General features: G+C 39.0%; 1 protein-coding gene across 2 annotated transcripts in view; it reads left to right on the forward strand.

Moving 5' to 3' along the window:
* ARHGAP10 (Rho GTPase activating protein 10) overlaps positions 1-17,426 on the forward strand; it is a 138,866-nt gene that overhangs the window by 27,671 nt on the left and 93,769 nt on the right. For both annotated transcript variants that reach the window (XR_009114490.1, XM_058024833.1), the window contains exons 2-3: positions 13,495-13,590; positions 13,680-13,741. Coding sequence is in view for 1 of the 2 variants with exons in the window: in XM_058024833.1 (XP_057880816.1) it covers positions 13,495-13,590; positions 13,680-13,741 (158 nt within the window). In the remaining variant the exon portion in view is untranslated. The remainder of the gene's footprint in view (positions 1-13,494; positions 13,591-13,679; positions 13,742-17,426) is intronic.

The raw sequence follows: 17,426 nt of genomic DNA on the forward strand, positions 1-17,426 counted from the left end.
AATGATTTGTTAAAGGTTTCTGTTTTGCAGCTGGAATAAATGTAATGTAAAACTTGTAAGGAAGCAAGGGGTATTGTATTAGGGAAGACGTGGCTTTGTTTTCTTAAAGGAAAAGGTCAAAGAGAAGGGAGAGGACTAAAAAAAATAAATAAAATCCTCCCTTTTCCCTCTTACCAATAAAATCCTCCCTTCCCCTCTTAGCAGTCATCAAGGTCAGGTTCTTTTTAATTTTTATAAGTAAGTCTCTGCAATATTGCCCAGCCTTCCTAAAGTACTTTTGCATGTTTTCAGGAATAGATGAATAAATACCCTTCTTTTCTTCTGTGACCATTCCTGTCACCTGTTAGAGTGCTTTAAAAAAAGGAGAAAGGGTCCAGAGTAATTCCTAGTTTTTTTCAAATAAACAAAGTGGTTGTTTTTCTAAAGGTCTGTGATGTCCAGATGAAAGATTTTAAAAACTAAAGTGCATAATTTTCCTTAACAGCCTATGATTCTTTTTCCTCAGAGATCAGGAGTTTCCATGTAGCAGTATGGTCATCTTCTGTTTCAAAAGACACAGGCTTGGTCACTTGAGACTGAGTCCTTTCTTTTGCTCCAAACCAGAGATCAGAGAGTATTTAAGCACCACCTTTTTAGTGCAATCCACAGAAACCTGTTTAAGTCTGGTTATTATTTTAAGGCAGTTTACAAAAGAGCCCTTTTCACTGGAATGTCATCCAAGCAAATTGTTTTCTTGTTGATTTGTACTCTAAATGTATGAACTTAACCACATGGCAGTGGATAAGTTGGATGATAATTTTAACTGCTAAGATTTTCAAGTTTTTCTTTTTTATGGTAATGTGTGTTATGGCAGAGAGTGAGACAAACAGAGGACAACTACTTAATCTTCCCTATCAATTTGATAAAATCTAGACCTAGTCAAGCAATTATACCCTGCAGTTGTCATGATAATTCACATGTGATGCCTTGTTCAAATTTTTATTTCTGTTTGGTGTGCGTATTAGTTAAATACTTTGTTTTCTTCCATCATCTCAATTGTTTTCTGCTTGCTTCCAAGCCTGGTCTGTGAATAAATAATCAGATATAAAAGGCATTTCAGGTTCTGTGAGCAGACAGGACAGTTTGTACCAGAGTGCTGAAGCTGAGCTACAGAGCCAGGGCAGCTGGAGTGCAGGAGGCAGCAGGGTTTGTATTGCAGGACAGTTCAGAGTAGGTAGGTGTACATGTCCCTTCCCTGGATTGTACAGATGCAGTGCTCTCACTGCTGAAAGCTGGAGCTTTTCCTTCAGATTGTTGTGTAATTTATTGTCTTTGTATATATAATTTGGTATATTTATCATTCCCCAAATTCGGAATTTGGGGCTCCTCTGTGAGTATAGGGCCTTTAACAGTGTGCCCAGGTGGCCCAGAAGGCCAGTGGCAGCCTGGCCTGGACCAGCACTAGTGTGGCCAGCAGGAGCAGGGCAGGGATTGTCCCCCTGTTCTGGTGAGGCTGCACCTCAAATCCTGTGTTCAGTTTGGGGCCCCTCCTGACAAGAAGGATATTGAGGGGCTGGAGCATGTCCAGGGAAGGGCAAGAGAAAGAACTTCTGCTTCAGACCTATGAGGAAGAGCTGAATTTTTTAAACTGGAGAAAAGGAGGCTCAGGGAAGAGCTTGACCCTTGTTATAACTCCCTCAAAGGAGGCTGTAGCCAGGTAGGGATTGGTCTCTTCACCCAAGGAACGAACAATGGGGCAAGAGGAAGCTGCCTGAGGTTGAACCAGGGGAAGGCTAGGTTGGATATTAGGAAAAAAATCTTCACTGAAAGGGTTGTCAAGCATTGGAAGAGGCTGCCCAGGGAATTGATGGAGTCACCATCCCTGGGGGTATTTAAAAGTTGTGTGGATTTGGCACTCGGGAACATATTGAGTGGTGGACTTGGAAGTGTTAGGTTTTCGTTGGACTCAATCTTTTCCAACCAAAATGATTCTATGACTCTATAACATAGATTGTCACAATTCAAGCAGCTTCTCATTCCAGCTGTTAGCCTGACAAAATGTTTTGGGGTTTTTTTGTTTCATTTTGTCACGTTCTAGAGAAGGGAACCCACATATGTGGTGGTGAAATAGCAGGCCAGAGGCCTTACAAACTGAATTTTGACTTGAGCTGACAGAAGCCATGAGAAAACTCACAGCTCTTAGTAGAGAACAGTGCTGCAGCAGTTAAAAACAACTTGTTTTCCTTGAGAAAAACTCCAGGACTGTGGAAAACAACCTGCTTTCCCTGAGAAAGAACTCTAGGACTGTGAGAAACTCTAGCCACCTGTATAAACTGCTTTTACACCGTTAGGTAGAGGAATGGAAACAGTGTCACAAACAACCCATTCTGCATGTACACACTGGGCGACTGAGTGACCAATCAACACAGGGTAACAACTTGTTACTGACCAGTTTGGGATAGACAGGGGATGTTCTTTAAAAACTCTGTATAAAGAGACACGGGAATAAACTGGGATCTTCTGCTTTGGTCCATAAAAAATTGTGTCCTGCATCTTTCTTTAACGAGCTCCACAGGGCCACATGGCTAAATTAAGTTGACAACATTTGCTGGCAGCCATGGGTTGCTTTAGTCTCTGCTCTGGTTTTGTCTGCTTCTCACTTGTTGTGATGTGCAGTTAAAGCTTCAAGTGTGTTCAAGTGTGTCTGGGCTATGAGGGCAGGGTTGTGGATCCTTAAGCTGATGATAAGCAGGAACACTATTTGAATATGAACTGTTGTTTACAGGATGCAGGGAAGAGAGACAAAGGAAAAATAAATTCTTTCTGTTTTATAAACAAATTATCTCAAGCTGAATAATGCCTCAACTCCAGAAATGGCAATGGAAGCACTTTGGGAAACATCTTTCAATTTGGAAATGCTGGTTCTTTCCTTTTCCCTCAGCTTCCACCAATGAAACTCAAACATGACTGAACCAAGTCCTGAACTTCTGTATTCCTACTCTGTTTTAGGAAGTCTTCCTCATGTCATCAGAGTGGGGAGAATAGTCACTTCCACTGCAGGAGATACACACTAGAGTTTCTAAAGGAGGTTGTGAATTCTTTCATGGTGTTGCTTGTCTTGGGCAAGAAACTGCTTTATCTGCTCTCATGAGAACATCTTACGGCAAAATGCACAATACCTAGTAATGCAGCTGGAACAATTAAGTGAGGGAAAAATCAAAAAGTTACTGAGGCTTGGGCTTTCACTCAGAAATTTTGTATGTTATGCTTATTTAGAAACAAAACCAGCTTGACTTCTCCCTAAAACCACAATAGTGTATTTAAGCTAATTCTTGTGTCAAAACATGGAGCATATAAATGATATAAAAAAGATTGATTCTCACTGTGTTATATACTGTAAGTATTCTTTTTGTTTGAAAACAGAATGAAATATGGAATTGCATTAGAAGATGGAAATGTTTTTTGTTTCCTACTGTGTAGGATTGCAAGATGTTTGTTTTTCATGCCTTGTGCTTCTCATGAGGATATGGTGGTTGCTCTTGCCTATCTATAATTGCTTTTGCTCAGTTATTTTATTTCTTGATCATTCAGTGATCTTTGATTCAGGAACCAAGTGCCACTGATATCTGGGATTGGAAACTCATTTTTGAGAAATGTACTCTATGGAAACCCAAAGCAGGGAGGCTTTCACATGCTTGTGTGCCAGAAGCTTTAAGGTCAAAAGTTTTTTCCCAGTCAGAGTCAGTGAGTTTTACTGTGTGTCACTTTTGAAATGCACATTATCAGCCTACATTTGATTAATTGGCCTCTTGTAAAATTTCTAATCTGGAAGTGTCAGAAGGATTACAGGATTTCTTTGCCCAGAGTCCAACTCTTGCACAACCATCCTGACCAAAGATGAGTGAAGTTTCTCCTTTGGCATGTACCACACTACATTATTGACTATTTAAATCAGTATTTCCTGCTAAGCTCTCGTAGCAGTTATTGGTGGCAGAAGCAATAATTTTATTCTTTGCCCAGACAAATAAATTGCAATAATTGGAGAAGCTGGCAGGTGAAATGGGGCTGGAACATCTGGGCTTTCTCTAGCAATAACTTTTTTAAAAGAGCAACAGTGAGAGCAGGGAAAGAGGAGTATAAAACTCATCCTTTAAAGTAAACTTTTGTGTATTTTGGTGCTTCCTGCAACTTTGTTTATATAAAGAAAACTTGTATTCATAATAAAGATGTTGAAATATTGTGTTGTGTTCATGTAAGACTTTAGTCTGACCTAATTAAAAGCTTCATTTTTAATATGTTTTAGTCAGAAACAACTCAGAGCTATCAGAAAAGCTTTTTTTTTGACACACAGCTATTGTGTCACTTTGCACTTTAAGTCCATATTTGACAGTTTTGGAAAGATGTGGAATAAGGCGCTTTTTAAAAAAATTTACTCAAATTCTAAAAAAAATCATGTTAAGTTACCCACTGCTATGCTCTCTACTGCTTTTTCTGGAAACTGTATATGACAGGAGTACAGGCTGTCCTCTGCACGACAGTTGCTGCCAGCTGTTTTCTCTGTCAAAACTTGGATTAATTTCACTTCTGTGTCAAGCTGCAGCAAGGTTATTCTTGAACTCTTCCATCTTTGAGGGTCTGTTGTGGTCATTCTGTCCTTCTTGATGCTGAAGATTCATCTTTTAATAAGGAAATAAATAGCCCAAGGATTGGGCACTTGGTCATTATGTGTTGAATTATAGATCTCAGCTGCTCATTTATCTGATTTCTCATTGTGCTTTCCTCTCTCCTCTCCCACTTGAATCCTCTTGCACTTGGGAGAATGAAGCTGTGCTGTCTCAAGTCTTTGTGTACTGGAAGAGTTTTGCTAAGCATTCGTGACTCATGAGCAGAGGAATTGGTGAAAATATAACTTTATTTTTCTGAGCCTTGTATGGGCTTACTGATGATGAAGTATTTGGTAGCCCTTTCATTTAACACCATAATTATAGGTGTGCAGTTGTGCTGGGTGCACGTTTGGACGTGTTTTCTTGTGGAGAAATCACAGTATCATGCAAGTTTGAGCTCCTTCTTGGTTTTTCTCTACATATGCAAATATTTAGGCAGTAATTCCATACAAGTGACAAAGTTTTGAGAGGGGAAAAACATGTGAATGATATTTTTTCCTGCAAAGGTATTTAATGTTGACATTTCTGCCAAAATAAAGGTCTTGCTGGAAATATTTCTTGGATGTGAACTCTGGGATGATGTCTGCCCAGTGGCAGCAGATGTGGCACATGAAAAACCTGCAAGCTGGGGTGTTTGTTGTGACCTTCCTGTCCCAGGCTGAGCTGGGCTTCCCCTCCAGCTTTCCCAACCACATGAAGTTTTGGTGACATGTGCTTTCTACAAGAAGAGACTTCAAGTAATGAAGTAATGAAGCCAGTCCTGTTTCTTGGAAGGGGGAATCTCCGTGCCTTGGTGGTGGGTCAGGTGCTCTGCTGGTTTGATGTCACAACTTGGCCTGACTGCCATGAGCAAATTTTACTGACTGAAGAAAGTAGATGTGTCCTGTTGGTTATTTGGGTTTAGAAAAGTGCTTTGAATTCAGTGATTATTTCACTTAAGATGAATTGTGGGGGATTAATGCTTCATTGCCCATTTTCACAGTGTGGATTGGATTATGTGGGGTTGTCCCTGGACCACAAACCTCTTTTATAATTTGCAGACCATAATGGCAAAATTTAGCTTCTAACCAACAGTCAATTGCTATTTTTCTTTTGCAATCAAAACAGTATTTCAGCACAATATATTCTTTTTTATGTAAGCATTGTAGTTGTCTGGGAACTCAGTCTGGGAATGAAAGCAATGATCCAGAATTTAAACATTCAGAATGCTGATGTTGGATAAGTATCTGTAGAATAAACAAATTTTTTTCTTCTAAGTACTTTATTTCTTTTATGGAGTTTCCCAGTTGAGAATGTTTTCAGTTAACTAGCACAATTTTTCATCCTTAAGTAGTCTGGTCTTCTGATTTACTTGCTACTGAACAGCAGTAATGCATAAGGGCCCTCAAATCTGTGGTGTTTGTCAAGAATTTTAATTGAAGAATAAAACTTCTGGAAATCTATGATTTATTAAGTGATCAGAGTTGTTTTATAAATTCTATGAGTTTTTAATTTCCATTTCAGAATTTGTTACTAGCGTTGTAAGCTCACATTCTGAATTCATGCATCTTCACATTAATAATAGTAAAATCCTGGTCTCTGAAAGGAATTTTTTCATCTCACACTGTCTAATGCAGTCACTTTTGGAGGGCAATTCCCAGGTCTGGGCTACTTGAACAGTTGCAGATATTGTAGGAAGTTTTACCAGGGAAAATTTTGATTGTATAAGTAATTGATATTGTGTGTTCCAGCATTGCCTCTGGATTGATGAAGAGTTTTCTCTTGGGAACAGACTGTAGAACAGTGGTGTCCCTCTTGCTGCCATTTGGTACAGTATGGCAAAGGGAAACCTTTGCAGCAAATCCTGAACTGCTGGTTTTTATCTTAGGGAACCCTGTGAATTTGGTGGAATGCCCTCGCAGTTTCATGCATTACAAATTCATTCTTCCTTATTCTTTACTTTCTAATTTATTATTTCTTTCATTCTATTTCTTTGTTAGAAGCACAGAGTTTGTAGGGATCAGGAAGATGGTTCTGATTCCTTCGAAGACAGATTATCTTTGTGGTGCTTCACAGGAGCTTCCCTCAGAGTTGCAAGGCTCTTCAGCAGAGACTTTGGGGTACAAGTCTTATGTCAGGGTGATTGCGGGAATATTCCTACACCACTGAAGCAGTGAATTTATCTGCAGGATTGTAGGACCAGGAATGGAGCTTCTCTTTTGCTTTCATAATGTAACTTTTAGGCTGTTCCTGAAAAGCAGAACTGAAAGATGTAGTCACCATCTGAGCTGGCAGAAGGGTGGGAACACTTTTTCCTAAGAGCATTTTGGAGATGCTTTAGAAAAACCTCAGTCATTGCTGAGATAGTAAACGTGCTTTTTTGCCTAATGTCTCTGATGCAAAGAGGAAAATGCCCTTGGCAGGGTGGAGTAAGGCTGCTGGCAGATTTCAGAGATCCAGCTAAAAAGGCAAATAACCTGAGCCCAAGAAGGTGTGGTGCAGCCGAGGGACAATACCAGCAGCACTTGGCACTTTTCCCATACTCTCCTAAGATGCTACTTTATTTCATATGTGGTAATTAACATATTAATTGCATGTTTCTTGATGTGGAGGATTATGGAGTTTATACCCTTGTAGTTGCAAGGGTAGAGAGAGGAGAAATGAGTCAAGTCTGCTTTCACTGATAAAAGTTGTAGAACTAGAGAAAAAGAGGTAGAAAAAATTTGATAAATAAATTGATATATATTTTTATCTTATTGTGCTGTGTACTTTCTGTAGAAGAAAAGAACGGTTGGAGGTTGTGGCATCCAAACAATTTTGCGTATTTATGAAAAAACTAGTCTACTCTGCTGACACCTGAAAGATTTGTTAACTTACCTGTTCTGATTGATATGGAGAGTAGTGGCATTTAGACCATGGGATTATGCATTTGAAAGAAGGAAAATAATAAAATTCTTGCAAGAGTTGGGTTCTCTCTTTAAAGAACTGGGGAGGTTAGAATGTGTCTTTTGTGCTACACAATGTGACGTGTTCAGACTAAATAGCCTGGTTTTACTTGTCCCAAAATTACACCACAATTAATGACCCCAGCATGCCGTAAAACTGGTAATAGGGAATGTCCAGCACTGTGGAAGAAACATTTGGGAGCAGTAGGTTCCTAAAAGAGGCACTGTTTGGAGGAATGGTATTCATTACCCCTATATTAGTAGTTCTCTTTTTATTAGGTTGAACACTAAAAATATGATTTTGTTTTTGGCTTCTTTGTTGTCGTTAGTTTGGAGAGTTGTGACAAAATCTGAACTTTAGTGTAGTGGAAGATTGACATTGGTTCTTATCTATGTCAAGAAGAAAAATTCCATTAGTGATTAAGATTGCTCAAATTCTTATTGATTTCAAGTTTTTACATATAAATTACCTGAGAGATGTTTGTTTTTCATTTTACTCTTGCAATTTCCTTTTTTCTGTTTGATGCAAAATATTTTGTTGCATCTGTTTTGGTTTTTTTTTTTCACCTTGCAAAACCCCTTTCCCAGTTAATCTTTGAAAGACCTTTCCTGAAACATTTCTGCTGACATCCCTCTTTTTTGTTGTATTTTGAAAATTTAAACTCCTACTTACGTGCCTGGAAAAATTTCTGATGGATTTTCCAAAACAGTAAAACAATTTTTAATTTTGGTACACTTAATGTGGAGTTGCCTTAGACCTGAATATATGAATGAGGAGGGTGTGAAGTTGTTGACAGCTGGAGACAACTTTGGACCAGCATGAGCAGGATGCTGCTTGGATTAAACTGAAATGGTGAGAGGTTGAGCTTTTCCCTATTTGTTTTAAAGGTGTAGGATTGACCAAATGCACTGTATTATGCAGGGAAGACAGGGGGGAAGGAGGTTGAACCACTTGACAAGTCAGTAATAGGTTACTTTTTAATCCTCATGGCCAAAATTGCTAAGCTTTCAGAAACCTGTGAGCGCCATGGGTGATGAGACATGACTAAAATGGGACTCCAGAAGCCCCTTAGACTTTGAACTTTATTTCCATTCAGGTTTTGGATGGGAATGAGTAACTTTGTGCTTTAGTTTCATTGTAAATTTTCTTTTGTTGATGGCTCTTTCAATAAATTTATCAGATAAAAATGAGGAGTAAAAAGTTTATTTGGTTTTAGGGTGTTGGAATGTGTTACCGCTCTTAGGAATTCTGCCACATGGCCTGCATCTGCTAAGTTACTAAATTAATCCTGTTTATCCACCTTGCTAAGGTAGTGACTAAATCCTGTTCATGTTCTCAGTGTCATGGATTATATTAGATTCATTTTTCACCTTGTGAAAGGGGACACAGAAAAGGAACACAGAGTTGCTTTTAAAGTGTTGAGATGGTGCATTTTTTGTATAAAAAAAATACGAGTACAGTCATACGAGTCTGTACCGCAGCTCTTGGACAAACTATTTTAAGTGCTCTGTTCCTCTGAAGCTGCTTTGTTGGCTCTTGTAGGACATTGATGCCTGGGAAGAAAAGGGGAGAGGCCAACTCTGCCTCAGTTTGTTCTTGCCTTTTTCACAATGGTGTGTGGCTTGCCTGATCTTGGCCCATTGCAAAAAAAATACCTTGGAAAATCTAATATTAGTCCTTAAAATAGCTTGAAGATGATCTTGATAGTTAAATCTAAGTGTTTGCTAACCTTCTAGCTTTTTAGGGAGAATGTTGTTCAATGAAGCCAGAGCAGTTTTAATCCATGTTAAATAAAGCTGCTGGAAATCTGTCATTCCCAGAGTGTATCTCTTAAGAGTCAGTGAAATTTGAAGTTAGGATTGAGGAATGGTGATGTAATTCCAGTCCTTCTTAAAAGCTTGATGCAGAAATGTATATATTGTTGTGGAAAAATATTAACAGTCCTACAAATGGGTGTAGTTCTTCTGCCTTCCAAAAGAGATCCAGAATAGCTGTAGAAAGCAGTATTGTCAGGCTTAGTGCAAGACTTCTGGTTTGTGTGCCAAGCGCTGAGATTAGTACTGATCTTAAAGGGAATCATTGGATTCTGGTGCTGTTAAGTGAGGCTTGGCCACCACCCAGCAACTAATGGTGTCACCTTGGCTCAGCTCGACTCAGATAAGGAGCAAAGGTATTTTCTTTCAAATCCTAATGGAAAAAATATCAAGGTTTTTGTGTGAGCTACTGCCAGCACATCTGGCACTGGACAAGCTCACAGGAGCACTTGTTACCAAGGTGTTTCAGAGCAAAGTGAGGAAGCAGGCAGCTGCTCATGTCTCTTCTGCTGTATTTTTAAATAATTGCATCCAAACATGAAAGAAGTACAGTGTACTGATATGAACAATACCAAAGAAAAAATTAAATGCTGTACTGATATAAATAATGCCAAAGAAAAAATTAAAAGCCCTGGTGTCCTTGGGTCCCCTCCCTTCTCTCCTTGGAAATCTGTCTTCAGCCTTTTGGTCAAAACATTTAGCAGATGCTTAGTTTCTTTTAGTGCTTTAGAAGGTGAATCTTTGAAAGGACTCTGCCTTAGGGTTTGCCGGGATGGCATTGTATTCAGCACTGTTAGTATTTGGTTGATATTTAAAGCACTCTTTGATCTTGAATGCCCTGTTCCTCCCTTTCAATGATAACCACAGCTTGTAACAAGCAACAGCCCTATTGCTGCTTCCTTTATCTTTCAGTTTGGTGTTACTTTGTAAAATGTGGAGATTAAAGGGAAAAAAATAGTTACTCTTCAGTAGGCCACAGCAATATTCACGTAACCAGTTAACTGCTCGTGCTGTTTGATACCTAATTGTATTCAAGTGCTGTTTTATTCTGGTGTTTGTAGCTGGAGTCCATTCGGGTTTACAGTCTGCTAAATAACTCACCCTGGTCCTGCAGGCTGTCATGCTGGTGTGGAACAATGCTGGGATGTGTCTGTCAGTGCCAGACAAATCATTTTGCTCTAATAAAGGTCTTCTGACACACTGTGGAAGAAGGCCAAGTTACATTTATGAAATTTCTAATTCAAGCAGCAATGCTCAGCATTGAAATTGTAGCACAATAGTCAGACACTATAGTACTTACAATGATATCAGCATCTAGTTTTTATAAATGCTTATAGTTGGGTGAACTTCTGGGTGTGTACTGTAGGACATTTGGAATTTGTCAGAGCAGTTTGATGTTGCTTGTCCCACAGTGGAAGGTTTGACTGCAGGTGGTCTCAGGTATCTCACTGTGGCTGTGGTTTGTCAGGTGGTAAGAAAATCCACCACAAAGCTGTGCTATCTTCCTTTTTTGTTTGTTTCCAGCCACCATCCTAAGTTTTTCCTGTGCCTTAGCAAAAAAGAAATCAGTATTCCTGCTCTGACCTTCTGAGAAAGTTTTCCTCCTTTGCTGCTTGACACTCAGTTTTGATTTTGCTCCAGTGACTTGTTTTGTTGAAAGTGCCAAGTTCTTAATATCCAGAAAATCTCTTCTTGTTTTCTTTCAGGTGTTGATTCAATAGTCAGGTATCTGCAGCTTCTCTTGACCCATCAGATTGTTATTCTGTGACCCAAATCCCCAAGTCCCTCCCACTCACCGATGGTTTCCAAAATTTACTGTAATGGTTCTTAAGCATTTCAGAAATTATCTGTGGAAATATGTTGCAAAAATTTAATGTATCTTCATGATTTTAATGAGGAACTCTGCTAATATATCTTTGATGTGTGAAAAGGTTACTGCTTCCAACAACATAGTCAGTTCTTGGGTCAGTAATTTCCAATCCCTGAGCAGGTTCAGTAATGAGAAATACAGGAATGTGGGTTTCTGATCCTGTGAGAGGCTGAGTGTTTTGATTCAGCCCATTCTCAAGCTGTTGTAGATGTTGGACTTTGCTGAAAGAGTCTGGGTGTGGCCATAACTTTTGCTTGCTGTCACTGTCACAAGAGAGGTGGAAGTTTGATGGCACTCTAGAAAGGCCCATAAAGTCACTAATATTGTACCTGTTCAGTCCATGATGGGAAATGGGGGTTTTGTGGGTGTGTGGTGCTGCATGAGTCTCTGAGAATGTACCTTGCTCAACATGATTTGAATGCTTCACCTCTACAAGTAGGAGAAACATAATAAACAATTTCTTCCTCTAGCATGGGGCTGACTCTCATGTGAGAGGGCTTTGGGAGGGGATTATTGGATTCAAGGAAATTTAATAAGTTTGGGAGAGTGAGTGTTGTTGGAACCATTCTCCCATAAATAAATTCTTTTCAGCCTTGTGTTGTGACCTGGCTCACAAATAAGTGTAACATTAGATGGTTAAGAACCTTGTTATTTTCCATATTTAAGACTTTCACAGTCAACAGAACTTGTTTCTTTCACTGTTTGCTTTATGAACAGCTGCTGAGCCCACGAGATATTTGAATTAAAACACCCATGTTTCCTTTCACAGGGGAGTTAGGTTACTGCTTCCTTCAACCTTCTTATCCTTGTTATTTCAACCCTGTGCAGCATCCTGCTACTTCATGTGTTGGAGGGTACATGCACAGGTTTAGGAGGGAACAGCTCTGTTACACAATGAGCAGGGAGAGGGCTAATGAGAAATGGGTGAAAAGAAAGGAAAAGGATCAAAAAGCTTTTTTTATTTCATTTTAGACAGTTTTGCTGTTTGTAGAATATTTGACTTAATCTTTTAAGTGGTCGAACTGAACTTCCAGTTCAGTGACATGTGATAAAGTACATGATGTGTCAGATGCAGGACTGGTAATAAAATTAGGTGATTTTTTAAATTTGTTGTTGGTAAAGCAAAACAAAAAAACCCAACCCCAAACTAAAAGAAAAAAAAACCCAAAACAAATTACCTCCCTCCTAAAACTAGAACAAAGAAGACCAAGCTGGTAATCTTTTAGTGCCTGTTAATATTAAAGAGCAAAATGCTTAGCTGGCCTGTTAAAAGAGTTCTTCTTAACCCTTCAGAACTGCATGTGATAAGAAAAAGATTATAGATTAACTAAGTACTTTAAATTGTCTTTAACTTTGACTGACTACAAAAATGTTAGTAAAACCTTCCAGACTGGGTAGAGGTGTACCAGGACATGCATCCTTGTTTTTTTTCCCCTCCTGAACAATTGCATCCTTCCAGAACTTGTGACATTCCCAACCTGCACATGTCAGTACAACAGAAAAGTGTGTGCACAGTGTTTATTTACAGCTTTATGAATTTCAGGGAGGGTTTATCATGATGATATTGTGACTGAATATGGAGTCTGATTACTTCCTGGGAGTGCAAGAGTGCAGCCTCTGACCTCAAATTGTCAAGTGTTAATGGGTTAAATTTGGGTTGCTGGAAATGTTTTATAGCTATTGCAAAACAGTTATTATATAAAATTAATTTTCATGCTGTGCAATTAATTTAACTTTTGGCAGAGTTTAACTCCATGGAATTTCTAGTTCAAGTGCAACAATTCTATTGTATCTGGTTTATGTATATTTATAAAGGTTTCACTAGCAGAACTATCTATATATAGTACCTAGAAAATTCCAAGATGTGTATTTGTGCGGATGAATATAGGAGTGAATTTAGGTTAGCAGAGCAAGACAACTGGTACAACTTAGTGTTGTGCCCTTAACTTCCGTAATTACAGATTTCTTTTCATGTGCCCTAAATTGAAGTGAACTGTAAGGATAGATGTAACACTATACACATGGTCACATGTGCTTTCTATTATGTAGCTTTGCATAAAGAAAACTGTGTGACAAATGCCTTACCAGAAGAGGGTTAGGCAACACTGCATGTCCTGTAGTGTCCTTAGGCAGACCTGTGTTAAGAGTTTCTTGTAAAAGTTGGTTATTCTAGGCATAGACAGATCTTCTGGCCTGCATAAAATGACTGCTTACCCTTCAACCTGTGCTCTTTTTCTTGCAGACCTTTCAGCAGCACAGAGAAAATTTGCCCATTCTCTGAGAGACTTTAAATTTGAATTCATTGGTGATGCAGAGACTGATGATGAAAGATACATAGGTAGGTAAGAAATGACTATGAGTGACTATATTTTGTCAATGCCATCCTGCAACATGATTAAACTTTCTTTGTATTATTTTATATTACAGATGCATCACTTCATGAGTTTTCAAACTTTTTAAAAAATCTTGAAGAACAAAGAGAAATTTTGGTGAGTTGCAATTAAAGATTTAAAAAGCTATGCACATAGCAAAGAAATCAACATTAGGTGAAATTGCTTTCGTTGCTTTGTTAGTATCGCTGACTTAACAGTGGGAGCTCTTATTGTGCAGCCTCTGGCTCTGTAGTCTAGAGTAGAGACAACAATTTGTTCTCATTAAAGAAGAAATCTGTATGGTAGGGATGGATAAATATGAGTTGGTTTAAAATAGTCATGCCCAGGTTAATTATGGCTGGGATGAATGGGAAAACCACCATAAGTTTGTTCACCATTTCCAGTAAAAAGCAAAATGAAAGAGTTAATGCTGCAGCAGGGGACACTCAAGTTTTGGCAATTGGCCAGCTTTGGATCCAGGATCTCTGTAGTTCTGGCTTCAATGCTTTTGTGGATCTGGGATGCAATCTGTTGTATTTATGAAGTAGCAGACTTAGAAACCTTTACCTTCCATTTGAGCATCAGTGAGAGGTTGGAGCTGCAGACAATTGCTCTGTTGTGTAAAAGTTCTCCGTTCTTCTGTTGCCTGTGATTGCTCGGGGTGTAATTAGTGAATTATGGCTCACGTTGGCTGCATGCAGAGCAAGGGCTGAGAGCTCTGCCAAACACCTTGCTACCTGGCTTTCTTGACTTTTCAGAAGATGGGGGTTTCCTTCTCGATGGTTTCTTTCTGGTTCTTCTCAGCAGCTGCGTGCCCAGCTTTTGTTTCAGAGCAGTGATTCATAGAGCAGCTGCTGTGTACCCAGTTTTCTTCTGAGTCAGGCCAGACTCTCCATCTGGGACATGAGCTTAGATATGACATGATAGCAATTGCATTTCTTGGTATTTGACATGTGATGATATCTTTGCCTTCCTGGAAATCAGTGATCCCTTGGCATCAATGAGAGGAAGCTGAGACTAATCTGCTGTCTTCCCTGCTTCTTCTGCCAGAAGCTGTGCCTGCAGTGCAGGATTACGTAGATAAGTGATAAAAGAACTTGTGAAAAATTCTTTTTTCCATGTTTCTCTTTCCAGTCCTGATCCCAGTAATAGTCATTGTTCCTTGTAAGTGGTGTGTTTTGTTCTGGTAAGCTGTTCTGGAACTACATTTGCATCTGAATTAGGGTCAGTGTGGTTCTTCACACTTTCCTAAAAACTGTCTTTGCATAGGAGAGACACTTTTTCAATATTTTGAGCTGTTTTGCAAAATTGTAGAGATTGGCTCAAGTATGTTTCAGTACTTCTTTTGCTTTTCATAATTCTACAGTATAGTCTTTACTCTGCTTTTTCCTGTCATCCATAACTGTACTTTATTTTATTGAATTGCACAAATCTAATTAATGAAAATATTTAGGAAGTTTTATAATGAAAAATACTTAATGAGCTGCCACATTATTTTGATGTCAGGCTTTTGAGGGATGACTTAACAATTCCATGGCACATTTCAGTGACTGTATCAACAGCTCTTCAGCAGGGATAGATCACCACCACAGCAGGCTGTGCAGAATCCAGTGCTGTCTGTCTGGATTGTAAAACACTTCCATTGTTCAAACTGAATGCCATGAAACTGTATTAACTTACTTTTTTGGTATTGTGCCCATGCTTACACAGAAGGTGCTATCATACTGAAAGCTAACTTGTGTCAGTTTCTTGATAGGAAAAGGATGAAATGCAGTTTTTGTTAGAACTGTGACTGATGAAAAACAGGGAGCATAAATTGTAATGGGGAAGATACTTATTACCAAATGGAAACAGAATATATTCTCTGAGTTACCAGATGCGTGGCCTTTTTATTTCATCTGTAGCCTAGCAAATGTTATGTATCATTTCTGGAGTGAGCTTATGTAACAATGGCCATAAGTCTCTGAGAAAATGATTTTGTGGTGACTGGAAAAGATAATTTCCAGCATCTGCTCCTCTGACTATTTTTTTTTCTTTTTTGACTTCTCAGTGGATGTTTTAACAGTGGCATGAGCTCTAGAGATACTCCCGTGGAGAATATTAGGACATGTTGCATTCACAGATGTTTGGAATGAGGTCAGGGATCCAAAGACTTTCCATTAAGATGCAAAGTATATAGCAGCATTTTTTTTTTCAAAAGCCCTCAGTCTTTGTTAAGAATGTTCATTATTAAGCATTTCACCTCTTACTATTTTGAAGACAACCAGAGGATTTTGGACCACTGTCTTCAGTGCCAATGTATAGTTAAACAGATAGGCAAATTTCAGGCCCATAAAGGTATATTAAAGAAATCAATGAATAATTACAGGACAAAAGGCATTTCAGACACTGCTGTGCATTTTGGTTTTTTAGATACTTGAGAAAAGGGTTCTTTTTTTCAGAACCACATTGTAAATGAAACAAATTTCCACTTAAAATACATTCTAGACTCAAAGTAAATGCTCATCATCTCCTCTTCTCATGGTTTTCTGAAATTGTAGTGAATCCAGAGTCCATAAAACTTGCTGTCAGTGTTTACAATGAATGATGACCAGAAAGGTAAATTTATCTGGTGCATACTTATTTGGTGGATATTATTTCATTCAGATGGGATCTTGCACTTCATGGTTTCACCATTTCTCCCATCTTTTTCAGAGGTGAAATTATATTCCAGGTGTCAAAGGATTTAGTTCCATATGAAAAGGGAAGTTGGCAATAATCCAAACATTTCACTGAAATTATTACAGAGTGGTCAATAAAAAACCAAATTACATCTTTCTGTAGCGCTGTAGCTTGGTGATACTCCCCAGGGCAGAAATAGATCACTTTGTCCCTGAGAATATTCTGTAAATTATTTTTAGATATTGAGGGTGAATGGAGTTGTAGGACATAGTTTCTGCTCCTTTGGCACTGCAGAAGTGCTGTGGATGTTCAGGGATGACAGGGAGCTTGGCAAGGTGGTAGGAAAAGGTGGGCTGAGCAAGGCCCAGCATGGTGATGCTCAGATGCTCTGTCTGAGTACCCAGCTGTTCCTCTGCTTGCCAGGGAGAGCACCAAACCCTCCCTCCCAGCCCTACTTTTCCTGGCAGCAGAAAGGAGCTTTGATTTTTGTGAGGGACTGAGAACAGCAGGTTCACTGTCTGCCCCCATTTGAGCTGTGGTGGTGAGCAGAGAAGCGTTACCTGGTTAGACTCTGCTTGTTGGTCCTTTCCTTCACACCTCCCTTTCTCCGTCCCAGCTACTCCTAAACAACCAGCTTGCCCCTAATTAGTTTTCCCTGTTGATTCCAGTCTTGCTAAGTCATAACCAAATTTGATAGCTCTTGTATTTTTCCCTCAGTTATCTTGGCAGTGCTTGGCACTGCTGCTGTGGTCAGCTTGGTATGCTGGCTTTGAGTGCTTTCCTCCTTGGAGGTCCTCTGTCCTCCTTGGAGTTTATCTGCTTCTGGAGTTCACATGATTCTTGTCAAGAGCTGGTCTAACCTGTTCTTAAAAAAGTTACAGGAACATGGATTTCTCTTTATTCTGATATTTAGTCTTCATTTTTTTCACCTCCTGTTCACACTGAGTCTCCTTTGCTACAAGTTAAGCTGGGAAACATTTGAGAATTTTTCTGCAGTAGTCATGGAATAAAACTGATCACTTTTCCTTCATAGTGGTATTTTTATGGTTACCCTTTCTAAGTGGTGTTTTGCATCTGTATTTTTCCTTGTTCATTTTAATTACACTGTGTTTAGACCTATCTTTTATGTTAGAATTACTGC

Source organism: Melospiza georgiana, chromosome 5 (genome assembly GCF_028018845.1).
Source record: "Melospiza georgiana isolate bMelGeo1 chromosome 5, bMelGeo1.pri, whole genome shotgun sequence".
In the NCBI taxonomy this organism is placed as follows: Eukaryota; Metazoa; Chordata; class Aves; order Passeriformes; family Passerellidae; genus Melospiza; species Melospiza georgiana.